General features: G+C 41.3%; 1 protein-coding gene across 1 annotated transcript in view; it reads left to right on the top strand.

Moving 5' to 3' along the window:
- TAF3 (TATA-box binding protein associated factor 3) overlaps positions 1-22,206 on the top strand; it is a 114,447-nt gene that overhangs the window by 88,124 nt on the left and 4,117 nt on the right. The window contains exons 4-5 of the mRNA XM_082279711.1: positions 4,274-4,356; positions 19,184-19,439. Coding sequence (XP_082135837.1) covers positions 4,274-4,356; positions 19,184-19,439 — 339 coding nt within the window. The remainder of the gene's footprint in view (positions 1-4,273; positions 4,357-19,183; positions 19,440-22,206) is intronic.

The following is a 22,206-nucleotide window of genomic DNA, read 5'->3' as shown; positions in this document are numbered from 1 at the left end:
GGGGAGAGCTAATTTTCAAGGGGTTTGAGCTCCTTCCATTCCTTTAACTCTTACTGATTTACATCAGCCAAAGATAATTTCTTCCGTCCAATATCACCTAATCTTGAGAATACATTTAATATTTAAGAAATGAAACCAGCATATTTGCATGTTATCAGATTTGAAATCCCATTAGAAGCAGCTCCCCTAATACAGAATTTGCTCTAATTTTTTTGTCACTTCACCTTATAATATGCATTAAATTGTTATTATTGAAAGGAAAGAAGAAAGAGATAGTCTTCCTATGTGATAACCTTGGATACAAGAGTTCCTAAATCTCTGTTCTTAGCTTTAGGAAGCACTGTGGGAGTTCCAGTTTTACCAAGATGGTCTTTACATCCTGCTTTGAGTGTAATACTCGATTTGTACTAGCTCAGATTTGGGACATTCCTCACTCTCCTTTTCTTGCCACTCTTACATTATCTGCTGGACTTGCAACAAAGTGCTGATTTCAAAACTTGATATATTTTTTTAAGCTTACAAATGGTTTTTCCATGCAGAATCTGGGTGCTGTGGAGAACTCATGTTTGTCTGCTGTGGATGAGTTGGTGATCGACAGGGTGATGGCCCAGTTGTCTGTGATAGTTTCATGTCTTGTTTTAGACTGCAGCAGCACTTCCACAGATTCCCCATTTTATCTTTCTGCCCCCTGTGCCTGAGCTATTTTGGCAGTATTTCATTGAGAATTTCTGCAGAGATTTCTTTTTAAGTTAAGTATGGGTGTATGTAAAACAGAGGCAATGAATTGCTTGTTTTCCATACATTCAGTTTTGCATTTCTTGTGCAGTTGTCTGTGTCAAGTTTGCTTTAGAGTGATATAACAGACACATAAACAAATACAAACTGGTAAAGCTTCAGTATAGACTGACCATATATATATATATATTAGGAAAAGGAGTTCAACACTAATAAAAACTTGGACAAATTAAATTGACAAAGCTGCCCATTACCTTGGCAAAAAGTCCCTGTCAAAAGATAAACTTTAAAGCTAGAATGCATGAAAGAGTCCCCAGATAGAATTAAAATTTAAACTGATTCTTGAGAGATAAGCTTTTTTTAAATCCACCTCTTTGCTGCAAGTCAGGATTTTAAAAATAAATTTCCCCTTTAAATCTCTTGAGCGATTTTCATTTTTTGCAAGGCCGCACTGCTGGTGTCCTGGAAAAATGGAGAGTTAGAGCTTTATCAGTTGGTGCCCTGAGGTATGTGGCAAAGAAGCTAAATCCTTGAAGATTAGCAAAAAAAATGCAGCACATGGCAATAAGGGGCTTATATGACTACTAGTATTAGTTCAGGTGAAAGAAGTATTGCTTATACATAAAACTGGACAAATCCACTGACAATGTATTTTTAGTTAGCTACAAAGGAGTCTTATATTGCTGGACTTTACCTCTTTGGTGATTTGGGAAGCTTAGTAATCCACTGTAAATGCTCTTCTGCTGGCCCCAATTCCCAGTATTACTCCCGAATGCTGCTCTTTCGTTTTAACCCCTAAAAGTACATGTTTCCTTAATTTAGCTTTTAGATCACACAATGACTTATTTAGCCAGCAGTTGTGCTGCAAGAGCAAATGATCGAGTTACAGCTTGGACGTTTAATCTGCCACGGCGCGTCCGCCTCGGAGGTGTAAGCACAGCCCGGGAGATGAGTTCGTGGGCTCGCTGCAGTTTCAGCTGCTGATGGCCAGGAGAAAATACCAGATTCCTAATATTGCTATAGTTAAACAAAAGAGTGACTCAGCTGTAATGTTCCCATTTTTGAGCCGTGTAGTTATTACCTAAGTGCACATCCCGTCCTGTTACGTGATTGAGGCTTTTTATCAAGTTTTTCCTGGAATTTTACCCCAGGCTGCTGAAAGATACAGAGCAGCAAATAGAACACTGCACAAATGGCAGAAAACAGAAGCTGAAGGCTTCGTGATGGGAGTGTTTGGTGGTGGCATCAAGGAGGAGAAGCTTTGTCTCAGGGCTTGCCTGCCCCATGCCCTGCAGTGGTGTTGGGCGCTGCCCTCAGAGCCAGAAAAGGAGATCTGGGGCACTGCCTTGCAAGCTCTACCAAATGGAAAACAAACACTTGGAGCAGTTACACCCGTCCTGTACTCCAGAGATTACCGGGTGTGCTATAGGAGTGACTGAGCAGCTCAGGGAGCAGTGCTGACCCAGTTTCAGCTAGCCTTAATACGCTGAGCTGGAAACTAAAGTAGTTGAGGAACTGCTTCATGAGAAATGGAGCCATCCTTGCATCAGAGCAGAGCTTGCCAGAGCTGCCCCAAAGTAAGCTACTTTTGCTCCTGTATCAAAATCCTGATATCAGTGTAGAGGAAGACCAAGCTCCACAGGATATAGCTGTGAATGCTCCTAAGTTTTCTCACTGCTCTAATCATGTAAACCCTACACACAAACCCACATTGTAGAAAGATGCTTCCTCTCCTCTTGTATCAAAGGATAAGATTTGGGATTGTGGTGTAGCCCTGTTTTCCTCTCCCAGCAGACTGGTATTTGAGCATAAAGAAGTGGTTTATGTGCTTTTCTTCTGCCACATGAGCCCACACCACCATTGTTTAGAATAGTACCAAGGACCTTTATAAACGACGTGGGCATCTCTCTGTGCTGTGTGCTGAAAGCTACAGCAGCAGTGCCTGTCCTAAGGTGCTGTGTATTCAAACCAGGCACTACAGAAGAAGGAGAAACCTGCAGGAAAAGAGGCAGGATAGCCTGTGCAAAGCCATGTTCCTGAGCCTCTAGTACCCAGGGTTCAGTTCCATGTCTCATGGGTGATGTTACAGGTTAAGATGATGGGAAAACAGAGGAGAGACTCACCTATGGAAGGTAACAGTGAAATTGTTGCAGGCATTAAAAGCTTCAGAGGAAGCTTTTACATCATTCTGGGGCAATGATGTAACGAAAAAAATGGTGCTGCATAAACAAAAGAGCAGAGAGAGGCCTGTGAAATCAGCTAATCCATATCCATGGAAAGCTGTATTGCAAAGCACAGTTCACTGTGTCAGAACAGGGACACCTCTCATGCTGCACTCCTCCTCTCTCTGGCCTAGACATCAACTGGAGAGCAGGTCCAATTCTTTGGCCAAAATGTGTGGCAGGAGATTTTGCTATTACCTCTCTCAATATAAGCCCCACTTGAGCCCTCCCACTCTGGCCTGCTCTCTCCCCCACTGCTTTCTGTGCTTTGCATTGATTGTCTGCCCTTCCTTTTTCTGTGAAAGCTTTATGAAACTGGAGATTTGGTCAGGTTTCCATTTAGTGTCTGCATATTAGTTTTGTCTCTTAAGTTCCTGGAGCAGATTTAGCCAAGTGGTTATTTTATTAAGTGTGATGACACACATGCACAAAATGAGATCAGTCTCCATCTCTCTTCATATATATATCTCTCACTATATATAATGTATATACACTTGTCATAAATGGATGTGAGTTGAGTAATGTATGCCTGGAGAAGCATTACAGTGTCAGCTGTAGCATCTGTGGTAATTCTGTACAGGTTTTGCAAACCAGTAGCTCAATGGGAGTTGGTAATTTTGGCACATACTAGTTCCATAAGTTCAAGGACGCATTCAAGTGGTCTAAACTCCACCAGATACCAAGATTGGAATCCCAGGCCACTTGAAAAATAGTCATTAAAAACCTCAGCCTAATTGCAGTAAAATGCAGTGGCTGTTATGCTTGTGTGGATAAGCACTTTATTAATAAAGTATTTGGTGTCGGTGAATTCAGCTTGGAGTTTATTTGCTTCCTTTGTCTCTCTTTTTGATTCAAGAGAGTCATGGTACATTTACGCGATGAACCTGGGAAATAATTTAATTTAAATCTCAGAAAAAAGTGCAAACACCAATGGGTGCCTGACAAGTTTGAGTACTAAGGTCAAAGCATTTCATGTCATTGTTTAGAAGCAAGCTGGGAAGTTTTGTGTCTCTAGAATAATATTTAATCAGGAAGATATGCTCACAAATTGTATGAGCAGGTACAAATGCAGCAAAATTTCAAGTTGGTTTTTTTAGCTTAGAGTTTGTATTTGTGAATTGCCATGGCTGGGCCTCCAGCAGACTGAGACCATCCACGCCATGGGATGAAGAGTGAGAGAGCAGTGATTAGTCTGTCATAGTTTTGTCTCATTAAGTTGATATACTCTGGTTAACTGCATCGGTGCTTTCATGTAATTAATATATTTTGGGAGTCTGCTTGCAGTCTTTGATTGATGATTGTGTTCCCCTGTACAGATAAAGGTGGAACCAGTTGTTCCGGCTCCATCACCGGTTATTCCTCGGCTGACTTTAAGAGTGGGTGCAGGCCAAGACAAGATGTAAGTACAAATAAATCCATCTGTGAGGTGTATGCTCATCACAGTCCATCCTCTGGCACTTGTGGGAGCTCTTCTTTTCAGTGGAAAGCACTTTAAAATTAGCAAATTATATTTATACAGCAAAGTGTGTTCTCCAAGTGGGACCCATCACCTTCCGTCCATCCTACTGTGTGTCCCATTCCATATCTTTCTAGGGCATGGATTACAAGACTCCATCTACACTGGTATGATGCCTCCAGTGACATTTAGTGAGGTTTCTGTAATGGATGGTTCTCTCCTGAGTATAACCTACAGCTAAGTTTCACAACACTCCCCAGCTAACAGTTGTTTTATGCTTTAAAACATAACAGTTGGAATTCCTTTATACACATCTGTTTTATTATAACTGTTGATGATTATTCATGAGTGTACCTAACGCGTTTCAAGTGCTGGTTCATTAGCTCCCTAATTATTGGGTGCTGTTGTACAAATAATTGTTACTTTGTACTGGATGAGCATAAGTAGGATGATCCCTATCCTGAGATCATCCAGCATAAACAGAAGGCTGGAGAGGCTGGGGAAACCATGCTTCGCTTAGGCTGGTCCTGTGCTGTATGTGAAGGGTTTCTTTTAATCAGGTTTTTCGTGTTGATTTCATGGCACAAAGCACACTTTCATGTCTGATGGTAAACATGAGCACCACACAGATCTCTCATGTCCATTCCTCACATTAAATATTGCTAATGCAGTTGTTTCTTTCATAAAGCCATTATGAATTAAACCCCCTAATCACTAATTTTTCTGCTTTAGAAGTTAAATGGGATTTTGATGGTTATTGTCTTTTTCTCTGCTGTCCTACTCCTCCCCAGTAGGTAACTATGGCTTTTAGTGGTTTGAAGCTGTTAAGGGGAATTCAGTCTTTCCTTGGTGTCTAAGGAACACCCCCACCCCAATTATTAACCATTTTTGCTTTCTGCCTTTCACAGTATTTGAGTGTGATCTAAAATTTCTGTGCCTCATATTGCTGTACAAAGTTCCAGCTTTCTCAGAATACTTGCCTGTCCTGCTGAGCATGATTTGAATGTGCATGGCTGGACATGCTGTCCCTGGAAAGCCCGCAAGTCCATTTTCCTCCTTGAGGAGCCGTGGATACTTTTGAATTCTGCTTTTTCAAGGACTGTAGAGTGTTTATATGAGGTAAATTAACTCAGATTTTCAAGGCAGAACTTGTCAATTAAAGTTCTGAAGCCATATTTTAGCACCAAAGGGCTGACTTTGCTTCCAAGCTTATCTCACTCCAGTCTTTCTCATACCCACACACATTTTGAGAGGGGACTTCTGACTCCATCTGTTTGCTACAAATCATGTGGGGGCATCATTGTCATCCCTGCCCACCATTAGTGGGTCTGAGATACTGACATCTTGTTTCATGGCCTTTTGGGAAACTCACTTCTATTCCAGATTCATTTTTGCATCTTTAGTGGCACCTTGGCCCCCGTCTGAGGACCTCATAACAGGCAGAAAGAAAAGCTTTTTGATGTGTTATGGTAAGGGGAAGTTAAACTTACATTTCATCTGTGTTGGTAATGAGGTTCTGAATATCTGGCAATTATCATATAGAAATGTGTTTGAATTAGCCTGTCTATCGAGTTTACTGGCATGGGATTGTTTGAGGATACCATGAATCTCCGTGGAAAGGTGCAAGGAAAATTTTTAGGGATTCAGAGAATTTGATGAGTGGAAACTAGATGGAGAAATTGGTTATTTCAATTTCTCTGTTAGTGGAAGAGCTGTTTGGAGGCTTTTGGAGGTACTCAAGTACCTGTTCAGTTGGAAGTTCATTTGTTTGGGGGAACTTGGTGTAAAACATCTTGAATGGAAGCACGTACAGATCTTCATGAGGCCATGGGGCTTTCAGGTGTCTGAAGCAAAAGTGTCAGATTGATGGTGCATGGAATAGAGATTCTCATCACACCATAAAATCAGCACAACCCCAGCATAAGTTGGCTGAGTAACAGAGCGGTGGTGAGGAAAATGCCTTTGCAGTGCAGTGAGCAGTTGGGGCTCTTCAGCCTGGAGAAGTCAAGGCTCTGGAGAGACCTTAGAGCCCCTTCCAGTGCCTAAGGGGCTCCAGGAGAGCTGGAGAGGGGCTTTCTACAAGGGCATGGAGTGACAGGATAGGGGGAAATGGCTTCAAACTGACAGAGGGCAGGGTTAGATTGGATATGAGGAAGAAATTCTTCCCTGTGAGGATGCTGAGGCCCTGGCACAGGTTGCCCAGAGAAGCTGTGGCTGCCCCATCTGTGGAAGTGTCCAAGGCCAGGTTGGACGGGGCTTGGAGCAACCTGGTCTAGCAAAAGGTGCTCCTGCACATGGCAGGGGGTTAGAACTGGATGATCTTTAAGGTCCCTTCTAACCCAAATCATTGTATGATTTTATAATTTCACTTCTTGACTCCTCTGCTTGAGCCAGTATACAAAGCAGTGATGTCAGCAGCAGGAAAGTCTTCTCTCTTGGGTTTGTGAAAAAAAGTACACATTCCTCCCAGATTCAAAGTAATACCTGCATTCAGGCTTGTCTGGAGTGCAAACGTTCTTACAACACACATCAGTTCAAAAGAAATGGCTGTCAATAACATTGGGTTAATTGACATGAAAATGTACTATTGCTGAAGGATGGACAAACCAATATTGGAAAAATGGTACTACTTAGGAGGTTTTTTGCAAGTGTTTTAACTGCACAGTAAAACAAGAAGAAAGAAGATTATTATCAAACCATTTCCATCTTAGTTGTAAACAATTACAGCAATACTTGCATGGATGCCACATTAGAAGAAATTTACTGGATTCCATTCTAATGCAATTAGAGCTAATTTTGTTCTTTAAATGAATAAAAGGTCAGCTAGTAAATCTAGTTTATCTCAAGTCCAGGCTTCAATAAATTGTTTTATTTAATTTGTTGTAAAAGATCTTATCCTTAATGGGCCTTGCTCTTATTGGTTTGCTTGGGTTCTAAAATATTTATGACCACCTTTTTAGATATGATTTGAATGATATGTTGGAAGGGGTTTTCACTTCTTTTTTTTCCATTCCAGTATTATCAAGGTAGATTGCTAACTGAGTTAGTATAGGAAGGAACTAGAGATACTATCTTTTTTCAAAACAAAACAAGCAAAACAAAAAACACAGCTAGTGTAGACTTTTAAATTTTAAATGAACTGCAAATGATGAGTAGAGTTTAATACTTTTATTCAATTACATCATGGCTTCTTTTTGTCTTGTTATTTTTCCTAAGCACTATCATTTTTCAAACACATAAGTTTTTTAAAATCATATCTATTGATATGGTGTTGACATTCCAGCTGCTGCTACAGCTGACATAAACTTCAGCAAAATTACATGCTGTAATGTTTGATACTTCTGATAAACTTATTCTACATTTAAATACAACTTTTAAGAAAAAACACATCGCTGCTGACACTAATGCCAGAACACAAAGCACAGTACTACTCACTGGGTGCTGTTTCAGTGTTTCTATGCCCTGGAAGCAGGATATGTGTTTTTTTTGAAATCAGGTCTCCAAATTTACCTTTAAAATTTCAGACTTTTGCTCCAGACTCGTATCATAACTCTGCCATCAGCAGGGAACCTGGAAAGCAGACAGGAGAAGGGGAAAGGCAGGCATTTTAACAATGTTTATGGTAAACCTGACCTGCTGCTCTAATGAAATTGCCCCTTGTCTTCTGTAATTTTTAAGTGAGCAGATATGTGACTTTCCAAAAACAAATCATGCACATGCTCAGATATGTATGCATGTGCGCCTATAAAAATGTATAGTAAATAACCTGTGGATTGTAAGATAAAATCCTAAAAGGATTAAAAGATAAAAAAGTTTTGTTACCCAGATACTTAATTGGCCCCACTACAATTCTTTATTACTTGGTAGGATATTATCAGTCCAAGGGCAAGTTATTTTCCTGTGGAGGCTCATTCAGCTGCATGATATCCCCTTGACGAAAGCCACCAGCACAACCAGCTGACATCCTGTGTAGGGCATCTCAAAACCAAGGGTCAAGGTAGAGAAATCATCCTATGATCATAGATGTGGCCTCCCTGTGTAATATCAGTGACCCAAAAGAATATTTTTGGGAGTAAGAGGACAGGAGAACCTGGTTTATTACACCAAGTTTCTTGTTTATCCATCTAAAAACTTCTACCACACTAACAGAGAAGAATTGTTTCCCAATATCCAATCTAACCCTGCCCTTTTTCAGTGCTATTTGCTCAAGAGTTTGTTATTTTAAGTGCAACACAAAATTTCAGTAAAGCAGTTCTTCACTGATACTTTTTGAAATCCTGCAGAACTATATAATCTCACCTATAGCATGCAGAGTGCATCAGGTGTGTGTTCACCAAAAAAAGAGATGCCTTAATGATGGATCTTCTACAAGCTTAATTTACAGAAGAGTTGAGTTGAAACTCTCCAGAGATTGAACTTTCTTGCGAAAACTTCACACACACATGCACAATCAGACTTTAAAAGGTCATGGCACCAAGGGAGGAGAGAAGAAGGTTTTAACAAATATATCCATATGCTTCTTATTGACCTGGCTCAAGACAAGAAATTAGGCAAGGACTGTGTTGGTGCTCCCCAAAACTCACTGGGGATCAGAGTTGCTGCTGTAACATGAATGTGTTCTTTTAAAACTGTTCAAGCTCTATTTGAGTTGTGGAAGAACAGCTGGATATCCAAGAGTTTGCTGCTAGTTAAACTAGAATCCTGCCCTGTGCAGTTTCCAAGAATGCATCTGATTGTTACAGAATCATCTCTGGTGTATGTTCAGGAGCTTCAATTTTTAATAGGGTTGTTCTCATACAGATAAATCAGAGGGTGTGAACAAACTTTTGAACTCTGGGTGCTATTTAGTGGAGCGCTACTCAGACTTCGATAATTTACATTACTGTCTTCATAGTGTTTGCCCACAAAAGCTGAATAATGGGGTTCATTATGATGCCATGAAGATTTTTGCCTTTTCTTTTATACCCCTGTTATACCTTTTTGCAACTTCTGTATTCCTAATAGTTTTTGCCTACATTGTTGGACTTGTTTGTCAAGCTAAGAGGCTAAACATTTTAGAAGCTTTGTAGTTAGGGATCAGTGTGCCCCAGACCCCAAGGTCCTCTCCAGAACACATTCTGTAAACCAAGATAGAACCATCCAGGGGAAAGTTCCTTGGGGAGGGGGGCTCACTCAAGCCTCTCATTGGGGAATCTTTGATAGATGTGCTAATTAGTAACACCTATAATGTTATACCCAATGTTGGGGGGACACACACTCGGCGGGGTGCATCTCAATGCATATGACCTGGACGTGTGCACCTAAGGATCCTTAAAATAAATACCAAGGTAAAATCCCTTTTCCCCTTCTAACCGTGCATGACTCTTGATTTTAAGACCAGGAAAAGGCATCAGTTGAGCTCCCTGTACAGGCATATACAAATTGTTTGCTTCCAGCCTTGGCTCTCTAAGTGTGGCTGGGGAGGGAAGGATTGGCTTTTTATTGACTTGTCAAGCCTTAGGTTTGCATTACCAGCCAAGTAGCTCATGACCCATTCCATTTATTGCACTGTTTTGTGGTGGGGAAACAGGTAAAGGAATCCTGCTGGAAGCCCCTCCTCCTGCACGTTTCGATGAATAAGGGCAGTGTTTGGAGCAGTTAAGGCACCGTGACCAAAGCCTTGGACAGACGGAGTGGCAGCAGCATGGGGCTATTGTGGGGGACAGCTGTGGGTGGTGTTGGTTACCCTGAGAGACCTTCCTTATTCAGGGGAAAGCTCCAGAGGAGAACTCATTGAGGAATTAAAGAGGAGGGGAAAAAAGTGATACTTCAGGGAGAAAAATGGAGAAGGGTGAACCACTGTTTGGGAAAATTAAACGATAGAGTGCAGGCAGTAAAAGTCTGTGTTTATTGCTGTGCTAATGGGCATCCCAATTATTTTAGCAGGGAAAGGCTGTGTTAACTGTGCATTGACACAAGTGCTGCTCTGGGTGTCGATCCAACTTCTGCTGTAAAAGAGCATGTAATGGTGAAATCATTTTTGATATGATCAATAGACCACCTAAGTGAGGAGACAGAGTAATGAAAAATGATCTTTCTCCTCTCCAAGGTGTGCTGAAGGAATTCCAGTGATCTTTACAGCTTTCATCAATCTTTGCGAGTGTATTTACTGACATACCCACATTTCTCTGTTCTGTGGTCCTTTAAATTATAAGAGCTGGAGGACTGATTTTTAGTGCCTTTTTAAATTCTGAATGTATTTTAATGAAGATACTGTCTCAGCTATGATTCATATCCCTTTCCCAATTGTTCTTTTGTAGTGTAACATATTGGCCCAAATCCTGCAGTAAAATCCCCATGTGTGGTCCTGTATCCATCCAAAAGGCTTTTTGACTTTGGTGGAGGTTCCCCACCCTCTCCCTTGTTGCAGGATTGCAGCTTTTACATGAAAAAAAAGTGAAAAATACCATATCCCTTTTACCAAACCAAGTAAATTATAATTTTTGTTTATATTTCTAGAGGTGATTTAGCACAGCTTTTTCTTCCTTGAACGTGAATTAAATTTACAACTTCAGATGTAGTCCTTAGCTTTTTTCTTCCTTTTTTTTTTTAATTACTGCAGCCATCCCAACTAATTATTCATCCTGTTTATGGTAGGTAGTAGTTGGTGGCAAGTTATTTTCATTTTGCTGCTGGCCACATTGGGTGATGACTCCAAAAGTGAATCCATAAAAAGGCTTGAGTCATTAGAAAACAAAACAACTTACTGTGAGATACTTTGATTTTGCTGCTTATTGCTCAAGAGTTTAAAAAAAAATGTATACTGTATACCACAATTAAAAAAAAAAAAAAACTTCAGGCAGGTTTAGACGCATGAGGGAATTGCTTGTGTAAATGGCCATGAGCAGCTGCCCTTATGAAGCACAACAGAAACTGATCAAATATGTGTGAAAGATTAGAAAGGCAGATGGGCATTTGTTTCAAAAATAGACTTTCCATAGAGGACGACTGCAAGAGAAGGGCACTGATTTGGTCTTGTCTTTGACAGAGGTGCTTCTTTTTATTCACTCTTTTATTGAGGTTTTTAAACAAAAGTGAGGAAACTCCATAGACCTGAGGATTTGTGGGGTGGTTCCTGGGAGCTGGATGTGGACAAGAAGACCGTAAAGAAATAGCCTCAAAAGAGGAGATGGTCCTACCTGAATTGAATGAAGTTGTCTTGTTAGCAATTGATCTTTAGCTGTACAGAGTCTCCAAGTCCAGGACTGACTGTCTTACTTGTCTCTTTCAAAAACAAGCTTGGTAACAAGCTGAAAATCACAGCTTTAAAGATCTTCTAAACCCGTGCTGGTACAACTTTCTGGTAGTTAGTAAAATTCATGTTCTATACCAGTTCCCACCAAAAAGGGTGGATATAGGACTGGTTTATGGGCAAGCATAACACATAGATTGTGCATCCCATAACATTTCCCAAAACAAATGACAATAAAAGGCAGTTTGCAGGGAACATAGAAGAGAAAGTTTGCAAAGAGCTCATTGACATAAACATGTTTTACCAGCTTATGGTTTTGCTCTTGAGAACTCAGCAGAAGGAGTTGGTGCCAGGTGGTTTTAACATTGAAGATGTTTGTTATTGATGATAAGAGAGAAAAAAAAAAGATGAAAGATACCAAGATGCCACGCTAGCAGCTCAGTTTTGTTTTGTCAGACTGGCAGTGAACTATGCAAAGGTGGAAGTCAGAATGGTGAGAAAATGGGAGGGAAATTTAGGAGTCATCAACAGAAAGGTGTCTATGGTTGTTGGGGAAAATCTCTGGGTGTAACAGATACAGAGGGTGAAGACCAAGGACAACTCTGTTTCACTTAAAATAATGGGAAAATAAACAGTAGAAAACCTGTAACTCAATTTCAACAGTGCAAATGTCCATAAACCAAGGGAGTCAGCTGGAAATGTCAGCTGGACTGAAGACCTAATGGATTCAAAAATGGTGTTTTCTGACAGTGGGAACGGGGCACTTGTAGCAAAATGACTACAGTGAATTGTATTAATAGCTCCTTCTGAAAGAATATCAGGATTCAGCATCATATCTCTAGGAAAAAAGAAAGTTAATGTGTCCAAGGCTGAAGACTGTGGAGGTGAAATCCAAGTGAATTAAATGTTTTAAAGGTTATTGAGCAAATAGGAAAAGAGAAGAGAAGAAAGACCATGAAAATGAAGACAGGGAGATGATGAAGAATAATACAGGTATGAGCCAAGACCTGAAAGAACACGTTCCTTCTGGTTACATGTGCATTCAGTCCTTTCCTGAGGACTAGGACAAGATGGGTAACAGCAGCACATTGACTGTAGTGGAAATTGCCATAATAAATTGGGAAGGAAAATACCAGGACCTTTATACACTGAAATACACTTTTTCCCGAGTTCTAGAAGAACTGGATGATAAATTTGCAGACTCAGTGGCAAGAAATTTTTAACACATTTATTGTTATTTTAAAATGCAATGTTTTTCAAATCCATTTTAATAAACAGTAGTTAAAAATAGAGGTGCTAAAGAAGGGAAGAAAGGAACCTGGTGACAGCATTATACATAAATATAAGGCAAATTTTAGATGAAGATCCAATTAAAGGCTCAGAAGTGAAGGAATTAAAACAGAAGTGAGCCATATGAGTAGGTTTTTTATCAATCTTTGATAAAGCAAGTGATTCTCTGAGTTAGTATAGTCCATCTGACAGTCCCTGCAGGAGATGGGGTTTTCCTGACATGGATCTTGGGTATCTGTTTCCATCACCAATGCCAGCAATAGGACAAGAAGCAGCGGGCAGAAACTGATGCACAGGAAGTTCCACCTGAACATGAGGAAGAACTGTCCTGTGCAGTGACCGAACCGAGCACGGGCACAGATTGTCCAGAGGGAGTGTGGAGTCTCCACTGGAGATACTCAAAAATCAGCTGGACTCAGTCCTGTGCCATGTGCTCTGGCATGGCCCTGCTTGAGCAGGGAGATTGGACCAGATGACCAACCCCCTGTGATCCCTCCCAGCTGGACCCATTCTGGGATTGTGTGAATGGGGAAGAGCAGGTGCAGAGGAGGGCTTGGAGCACTGTTAGGGGTCAGTGTTGGGAGAGGAGAGCAACTTGGTGTGTTTAGTCTGGCTTATGAAGAGAGGTTATGATTGCTGGCTGGAAGTACCTCAGACAAGTAAATATTTTGGAGGGAGAAAGCAATTTAAGCTAAAGAGCAATGCTGGCACAAAAGCAGATGGGACTTAATTGACTGTGAATGTAGGCTGGAAATTAGCAGAGGTTGCTGTGACACCAGGACAGTGAGATTTTGGAACAGGGTGATGGTGGGGACCCTTCCCCAGCTCTGTTGAAGTGGAGAATGGGCTGTTGATCTCTGTGTGCACCAGTTAAGGTCAACACACTTTATGTGGAAGAGGCAGGCACCCACAAAAGTGGATGTTATTTTGGAATACATGCTCAAAGTTCATTTTCCTTGATACAGAAGAATATCACATGGCAGGTGATGTTTAAGTGCTGAAGGCTTTTCACTTGCAAAATTGCTTGGGGCTCCACTGGAGGTTTGGTGCATTCTGGCACTCTACAAACTCACAAGTTGGTCATGGCCTGTGCTTGTGGAGCTTCTGTTTGCAATGTGACTTGTTTGCACAGAACAAAATGTTCAGCAAGGCATAAAACAGCAAATAAATTTCCCTTTCTAAAAGTAATATGGGAATTAGCCTACATTACAGAGCTTAAATCATACTGATTCTCCTCCAGAGCTGGAACAAAATTTTCAGAATCACCTCTAATATTTGAAGAATCTAAACCATATGGAAATTTCTTGATTTCCTTAGGTGTTTTTGACACTCTTACCCATAGGTCTTAGAGTGTTAGGTTTTTTCTGGTGCAACAATCTCAGTTTCAGGTGTGAGATTTTTCAGTAACAAAATAGTTACATCACTTTCTAGCTTCAAGGAATTTATATCAATAAGGGAATATCAAAGCTAATAGATAATATGATGATTGATAATCCAAGTGAATTGCACCAGTTTCAGTTATGCCAATGCAGTTGTTGGTGTCATTTTCCTACATACAAAGACCCATTTAACTCCTTCTCCTTGCTTAAAAATGAGTCATGGGTTCAGAAAAGAATTAGGACTTTTCAAATGTAACTTTTTTCCTCTGGGCAGAGAAACAGCTCCTTGGGAGCTCTGCCTCTGAGAAACAAAGATTACTGTGATTTTTTTACTAGACCTTTCAAAGTACTGGTATAGCATTTTTTTGGAGCTCATTGCCCATAGCAATCATTCCACCCTGTGGCCCATATCCTATTTTTGAAAAGCCATTTCCTTTTGGTGCACGTCTTTCCCCTGTGTTTATGTGAAGCAGTCAATGGGGCTTTCAGCTGTAAGGATCAGAATGAAATCAAATAAATTACTTCCAAAGATAGGAAGCTATTTCACACCTTGGAGCTTCATTTTGCTCCAGATGTAGCATGTTACAGCTCATGCCACTTAGAGCTGATTTGAAACCAGCTGACCTGTTGCGACACTTCAAATCTGGGTAGAATTTGCACTTTGCCTGCAAGCTGACGGTTTTCATCCTGTTTGGGTTTGCAACTATAACTGTGAATGGAGTGATTGCCTTGGAGTGATGATTAAAATGGGTTTTCATTCACTCTACCCTCCTGAGAAACAGAAAAACTTCACTGCAGTTTTCTTTTCTTCCTTTCCCTGGGTGCAGTGTTGGGCACAGTTTTACACCAGTAGATAAGCATTGATTCTTTGCTGTAAGGGTGATGAGACACTGGCACAGGTTGGCCAGTGAGGTGATGGACTTTCCATCCTGGAAGTGTTCAAGACCAGGTTGGATGGGGCTGTGGACAACCTGGTCTAGAGGAAGGTGTGCCTGCCCTTGGCAGAGGGGTTGGAACTGGAAGATCTTTAAGATCCTTTCCAGCCCAGTCCATTCTATGATTCCATGAGGCCTGGCTTCTCAGCTGAGATTTGGATATGACACGCTGTTGTCTTGGCCCAATGCAGCCTTGATGTACTTGAGCAGGAATGGCAGTAGAAGATCTTGCTAAGTTCTCATATTGGGTTGAAGTTGTGTTTGCACTGGAACAGATTGTGAGGAAGAAAAATAACTTAAAAATGCCTTTGTCAGGAAGCTTTATTTTCTGCCCTTTTAGCAAAGGGGTCATAAAAAAACAACATGGAAAAATAATATTTTTAATTTGTAATCACACTATTTGAGGATTTTTCTGTCTTTCTGTCCTTCCACTTTAAATTTCACATCCCTTAGGTTTTTTTCCCTTTTTATTACGTTTAGATATGTTTTCTTGGCTACTACTGGGCACTCTCTGACAAATCAACACATGCCTTCAGTCATACATACACTGAGGTTCTGTGAGCAGGACGGCTCCTGCTGGCATGTAGAAAGAAATCCAGAGTGAATTTAGGTTGGACACAACCAAATGCATGGTATTTACATTAATTCTGGGACTTTTTCACAGGGAGTGGTAACCTGTAGTGACAATTTATGGAGGCTCTTATTACCACATCTATTCCAAAGGTTTTCTCACACCCCTTTATTCTGGAGGAACTGTTTTGATTGAAAAACAACCTCTAATTGACCTTTTATCTTTCAATGTAGAGTCTGTTTGTGATGCACTGCCAGGCAAGCAGCCTCCAGAGAAATGCAGTTCTCATCTCAGGACTCTGATTGTGTTGGTGGTGGTTGATGTTCATTTGTGTTTGATTTCTGAAAAAAATACTCATTCAACCTCAGTTTTAGAGTTCTTGGATTGGTGTGGAGAAGGAGGTGAATGGTTTTTTAAATAGTATTGTACTTGCAGACTAAGTGATGATTTTGGAAACATGAAAACACATTTGGGAAAGAAAGTAACAATATATGTATGGTGATGTCCTGAGGAAGAGTTTAAATCCCAGCAGGACTCAGGTACCAGGTGGATCGAGGCTCTGCTGCAGTGAGAGCCGCCTACTTGCAGTGTGCTCTGTGCCTCAATTTTCCTGTCTATGAAACAGAGCTCATAAATCTTGCCATCATTTACATAGTGTTTTGATATCAGGTTTCTCTCCAAGTCTGAAGTAACAGTAATTATTAGTCGTGGGACTGCTATTTCCCTTTGATTTCTCCCCACCTCCATATTGCCATGTGTGCAGCCCCTTCTTCAGGACAGGCTAAACCACTCTTGCTGAGATTACTCCATCACCTCTAATGGTGTAGCACAAAACCATTCATTTCTTCACTCTGGAGTCTAAAGTCTCTGAACTTCATTAGCCCAAGGGAGTGGTAGGCCCAAGTGTGCTCCAAAATGCCGATCTCCTGTTCTGATAACTGAGCTCTAAAATCAAGATAAACAAGCTGCCCTATATACTGAACATGTCCTAATTGCACACTTCAGGCATGCCAGCCAATCAGTGAGCATGTGTTGCTCACTAATGAATATTTGTAGTTTTGGAAGATTTCACATGTGGTGTTCCTTGCAGCTTCTGCAGTTACTATCAGAGTGGCTTCGAAGACCCTGTGCCGGAGGAGAACCTGGCTTTAGACCAAGAAACTCTGTGATTTAATTTCGTGTGTTAGCTGGGCATGGTCAGTCTTATTCAAATTGTATTAGCTAATACTTCTTTCAAACTGTTTACCCTGTGTGCAAAGTTGTGTTTAAAGCCCTATTAGCTAATACATTTCCTAGTCTAGACTTGGGGAGGGTTGACTCCCTGAAGAACTCATAGCAAGACTTTGTTTACTTGCAGGAGGTAGGAGAGAGAGGTGGGGAAAGAAGGGGCAATGATGTTTGAAACCATCCAAATGACTTCTGCTGTGCCAATATTTTGCTGTCTGTCCCTATGCTCACTTTTATTATTGCTAAGAGTTTGTTTATTGAGAGTTGGCTCTCAAGTCATGAGGGTGATTTTACAAACCATGGAAGTATTGGCACCAACCAAACTCTTGGGCATTCAGCTTTGGGAGCCAGGGCTCTTTGTGGGAGCAGTGGAAGGAGGAAGGCACAGAAGAGGCATCTGAGTTGGAGTGGTCAGTCTGGCAGGAGCCCCAGGAGCCACACACTGAGACTTTCACTGAACCAGAAACACAATGTGAGCCAAAGAGAAAACTTCCTTGGTGGAAAATAACTGTGGGGTTTTGGATGTTCTCTACTAACAGGAGAAGGAGGCTGGTTTTCATGCGTAGGTTGCTCCCAAGATGGTCTGATAGTAGGGCTTCCTTCCTTCTGCAAGTCACAGACAACGTAAATTAGGACTCCTGCTGTTTGACTCACAGTCTAGCACCTTACTGACACTTAAAAAGCCTTAGCTCCCACATTAGGTACCTGAAGCAATCACTGGGACATAAATGGTGTGAATGTCTTCAGCATTGCTGATGAAAAAATCATCTATCACCTTTTAGATTCCACTGCACTCTTTGATTTTCTTCTCCTGTTCACTCATTGTAGCTGTGATACCGGATTGCCAAACTCAGTCTGTTTTTACTGTAACTTGCCATAGTTCTGATTTTGTAGTGCAAGTGGCATATCTTATGAGAAAAAACACCATTATCTCAGCCAGACATTACATACTGTATAATTCCAAGCCTTTTTCAAATGATCCTTGGGTTATTGACTTGAAATTCAGACAGTGTCTCAAATTGTAGTGATACCGCCTTTGGAATATCATAAGAGTTGCAATAAGCTCTGAAGTTGAATGTAAAATTCCCATTGACAGTGGAGCTGGACATTCCTGGTTTTCAGGGTTTGATCCAATTTGATTTTTGTCGTGGTTTCTCTACTGATGTCTCCATATTTTGCTTTCTTAAGTGATCCTTCTCCCTGGAATGTCTAACCTTTCCTTAAATCACCCTCTTCATACGGTCCCGTCACAAATCAATTGCACTCCCACAGTTACCATTCAAATGTAAATAAATTAGTTAAATTATTTACCAAAATGTGGTAGAACAAATAGACCTATCCTGTGTTTTGTTTGAGGTTGTGGTTGTTTTGGGGGGGTATTTTGTTCTGTTTTTTAAAACATCCTTTTCCTTCTCTTTACGTTTCTAACCTAGAGCCTTGTAGTAAGGGCTTTTTCTGGCTTGACTGTTAAATTGCATGCACATCAATAACACTGTGTATCAACAGTCATTAATAAACGTTGGGTTCTCTATGTATCCCCCTTCCTGGGCACAATTGTTCTATACAGTGTATTTACTAGAGCTACATCCTGTCTACTTCAGCTACTCGAGTAAGTAGCAATATTTTAACTGCTGAGTGTATAGTGTGCGTCATTTATTTGTCCTGACTAGATCCACTGCTGATTTCATAAACATTTGGGGAAAGAAATACCAAACTAGCAAATATTTGCAGAACCCCCTAATGTAGGATCTGAACAGGACGATATCGTCTCTCAGTTTGAAGATTAAAATCAGTCCTGTTCACAGCTGATTAACTTTCCTTTCTAATATTTCCCACAAATTGAGCTAATGCAATAAAACTTAACGAAACAAGGTTTAGTAAAGCCCCAGAGAATATTTATATGACAGCGAGGTACAGAGTGGCTCAGACTGTCCTGGCATTCACTTTGTAATGGCTCTGTGCTTTATCCTGTAAATGGATGGGTGCAGCACTGGCAACAGTCCTTGTTGAAACAGCCTCTTCAGTGACTCCAGGGTGATGTGAATTAGCTGCTCTGTATTTTCTTTCTCTCTAACTGGTGATGGATGGTTGCTTTCTCTCCCATCAGCTCTAACGATTCTCAATGTTGGTCCTACAGAGTCATCAGCAAAGTGGTGTCAGCTCCAGAGGCCAAACCTTCCACTCCCGCAGCGCGGCCCAAGACACCTCCGCCTGTGCCGTCACCGGTGCCAGCTCCCGTTCACGTCACCCCTCCTCCGGCTCCAGCTCCTCCTCTTCCACAGGCCACCATCTCACCAGTCCTGATCCCACCACCCTCCCCAGCTGTGTCAGCAGCTGGAGGCTCCAAAGCTCCCGTTCGGAGCGTGGTGACGGAGACCGTCAGTACTTACGTGGTGGGTAACACATGCCACTGCTGTGCTCTGTCACAGTGCCAGGGGCATTCCTTGCTGAAATTGATGAGCTCCTGGGTGACTCATCATCTCAAACTGATGGTTCCTGAATTCCTGATGTTGCTCTCTTTTAAGCTGCTGCTTGTCCAACCCTTGTTTCCACGCACGTGTTTTGAGGGGTTAATAACTTATTTAAAATTCTACAACTTGGACTGAATTTTTCATCAGTTCCCAGTTCCAAATTTAAGTTCCTTCTAACAAGTCCAACTATATCCCACATGATGTTTTCTGCTAACTGAGCTAGAGCACTTATTTTTGGAGGTGGAGGTTTTTTTATAGGTGCTTTCAAAAGTGCTGAATTGAAACCTCAAATGTCAAACTCACCATAGATTTTGCTGTCAGTCAGGTAAAGTACAAAACCCTCATACAACATCAAGAACTTGACTTAGCCCTCATTTGAAATGTGTAGAGTCCACTAATCTCTTTCCTGGTTTCCTCGACATACAGAAATTGTAGACATTTGTGCATCTCAGAAGTCTGTAGATTGTTCATTTGTCTACGCTTCATTTGCGTGTTTGACACGTGCTCTGAACTTGGCCTCTGTCTGGCAGCATTCTTCATTCTTTTGGAAAAGTCTCTTGTGTAACATGGTGTAGGAACTCCATTCCCTAAAAGAATGTGGATATATGTCTGGGTAGGGCAAGGCTGTGCTGCTGAGAATTTCTGCTTTAGATGCTGTATGAAATGAAGTCCTGAGCATTCCTGATCCTTGAAAAGCAGCACAAGGGTAGCAGTGTTGTTATCCTCCCTGTCCTGGCTAAATTCCAGCTTGATTGGTGACACCTTGCTTAGCTGCAGTTTAAAAATCTCACCATTTAAAACACCTAAAGCTTACTTTTATTACAGAGTTTGCCATGCTTGAATTGCAACTTGTGCGTGACTTTTTTTTTTTTTTAATGATTCTGTTTTAGTATTGATTTCTAATATAGATCTACCCTGCATTTCTCATGGAAAGGTGCTTCCCTGCTCGACTTAAACCGCTGTATCATGTTACTGGTCTCTATTTAAACAGCTGCTACTTTTCACTCCCGAGTTAGTTACAGAACTGGAAAACATCACACAGGCTCTGCATATCCTTAAGGTGCAGGACACACAGCCTCACCTTTGGTATTTGGTATTTTGGTATTTGGTCACTATTATTATTGCCACTATTATTATTATTATTATTATTACTATTACTATTATTTCTATTACTATAGTAGTGCCCTAAAGTTTCAAATTTAAGAGAGAAACATTTCCTAAATACTGTACTACAGCCCATTTTCTTCTGTCATTAAGGAAAGAAATAATTTAGAGATTATGTTAGTTTTAAGAAGGAAAACCTAGAACTTTGCCTACATACTTCCAGTGGTAACACTCTTAGCGCCTTAATGGAGAATTCAGAGGATACACAGGCTTCAGGTTATTTTTGCTTTTCACAGAACCACAGAATCACAGAATGGTTTGGGTTGGAAGGAAACTTAAAGACCATCTTGTTATCCCCTGCCATGGGCAGGGATACCTTCCACTTAACCAGGTTGTTCCAAGCTCTGTCCAGCCTTGAACACTTCCAGGAATGGGAAGTCCTCTCTCAACAACCTGTACAGTGTCTCACCACCCTTATTGTATTTTTTTCCTAGTATGTAGTCTAAACCTACTCACCTTCAATTTAAGACTATGCCCCCTTGTCTTATTTTTCCATGCCCATGTGAAAAGTGGTGGTTTACAACATTATAGTTGAAACCAAGGCTTTACTTCATTAGGACCCAGCTATGTGCACAGGCAGAGAGATACCTGATGTGAGGCATTTATAAATCAAAATGCTCAGAGAGAGGTTGGAGAAGAAGAAAATAATTAATAACTATTAGCCTCTTGTATGAAGGAAATCCAGGACACAGAATGATGACATGATTTTGCTCAGGTCTCATGGGAAAGCTGTGCTAGAGATAAGAGTGGAGCCAGTGGGGCAGAGGTGCACAACTCCCTTCTGCAGGGGAGGAGAGGAGGGTGATTTTATAGTTTAAAAAAAAAAGAGGATACACATCTCCCTGTTGGATAGCATCTCAGTGCATGTGCTCTGCTCATTAGCTCTCAGTGGTTTGTACTAGCACAGCAGTCAGCAATCCCACTCCATCCCTTCTTCCACGACCCTTGGCTCATTGAGGAATGAGAAGTTACGCAATATTTTTAATATATTTATTCAGCAGCCCAAGTTCTTGTTTAACAAACAGGCAGAGGTTTCTGTGATTATAGACCACCCTGCCCCTCTTCAGCCCCTGAGAGCCTGAGGCAGGCATTCTGCAGGGGAGAAAAAGAAAACCTGAAAAACTAAGTTTGGAAAAGTTAGGGTGTCTATTTTCCGATGGGGCAACACCAGGCAGTGCTGCCTGCACCTGGCAGGGCCAGTGCCCAAACCAGACAGCACCAGAAATGGGGTGCCCGTGCTGGGGAATGATGGAGGTGCAGCCAGGTGTTCAGGCAGGTTTTGTAGCCCTCAGCCCAACATCCCCCAGCACTCATTCTCTGCAGCACCATGGCACAGCATCCCCTCCTTCCCCAGCAGGGTTCTCCCACCAAAATGCCTCTGGACCTCTTCACTCTGATCCCAGACACTTCACCTGGGCAGCAGATGCTTCTCCAGCAACTTAAAATGACTTTGCAGATGTGAGATTAGATGGTAGATAGGAATGATTATTGCAATCAATCAGCTTGGAAATCGAGTTAATTTTAT

The sequence above is a fragment of the Coloeus monedula genome, assembly GCF_965178545.1.
Source record: "Coloeus monedula genome assembly, chromosome: 4".
In the NCBI taxonomy this organism is placed as follows: Eukaryota; Metazoa; Chordata; class Aves; order Passeriformes; family Corvidae; genus Coloeus; species Coloeus monedula.
Note: the sequence above shows the minus strand (reverse complement) of the source record. Positions and strands in the feature narration are given on the sequence as shown.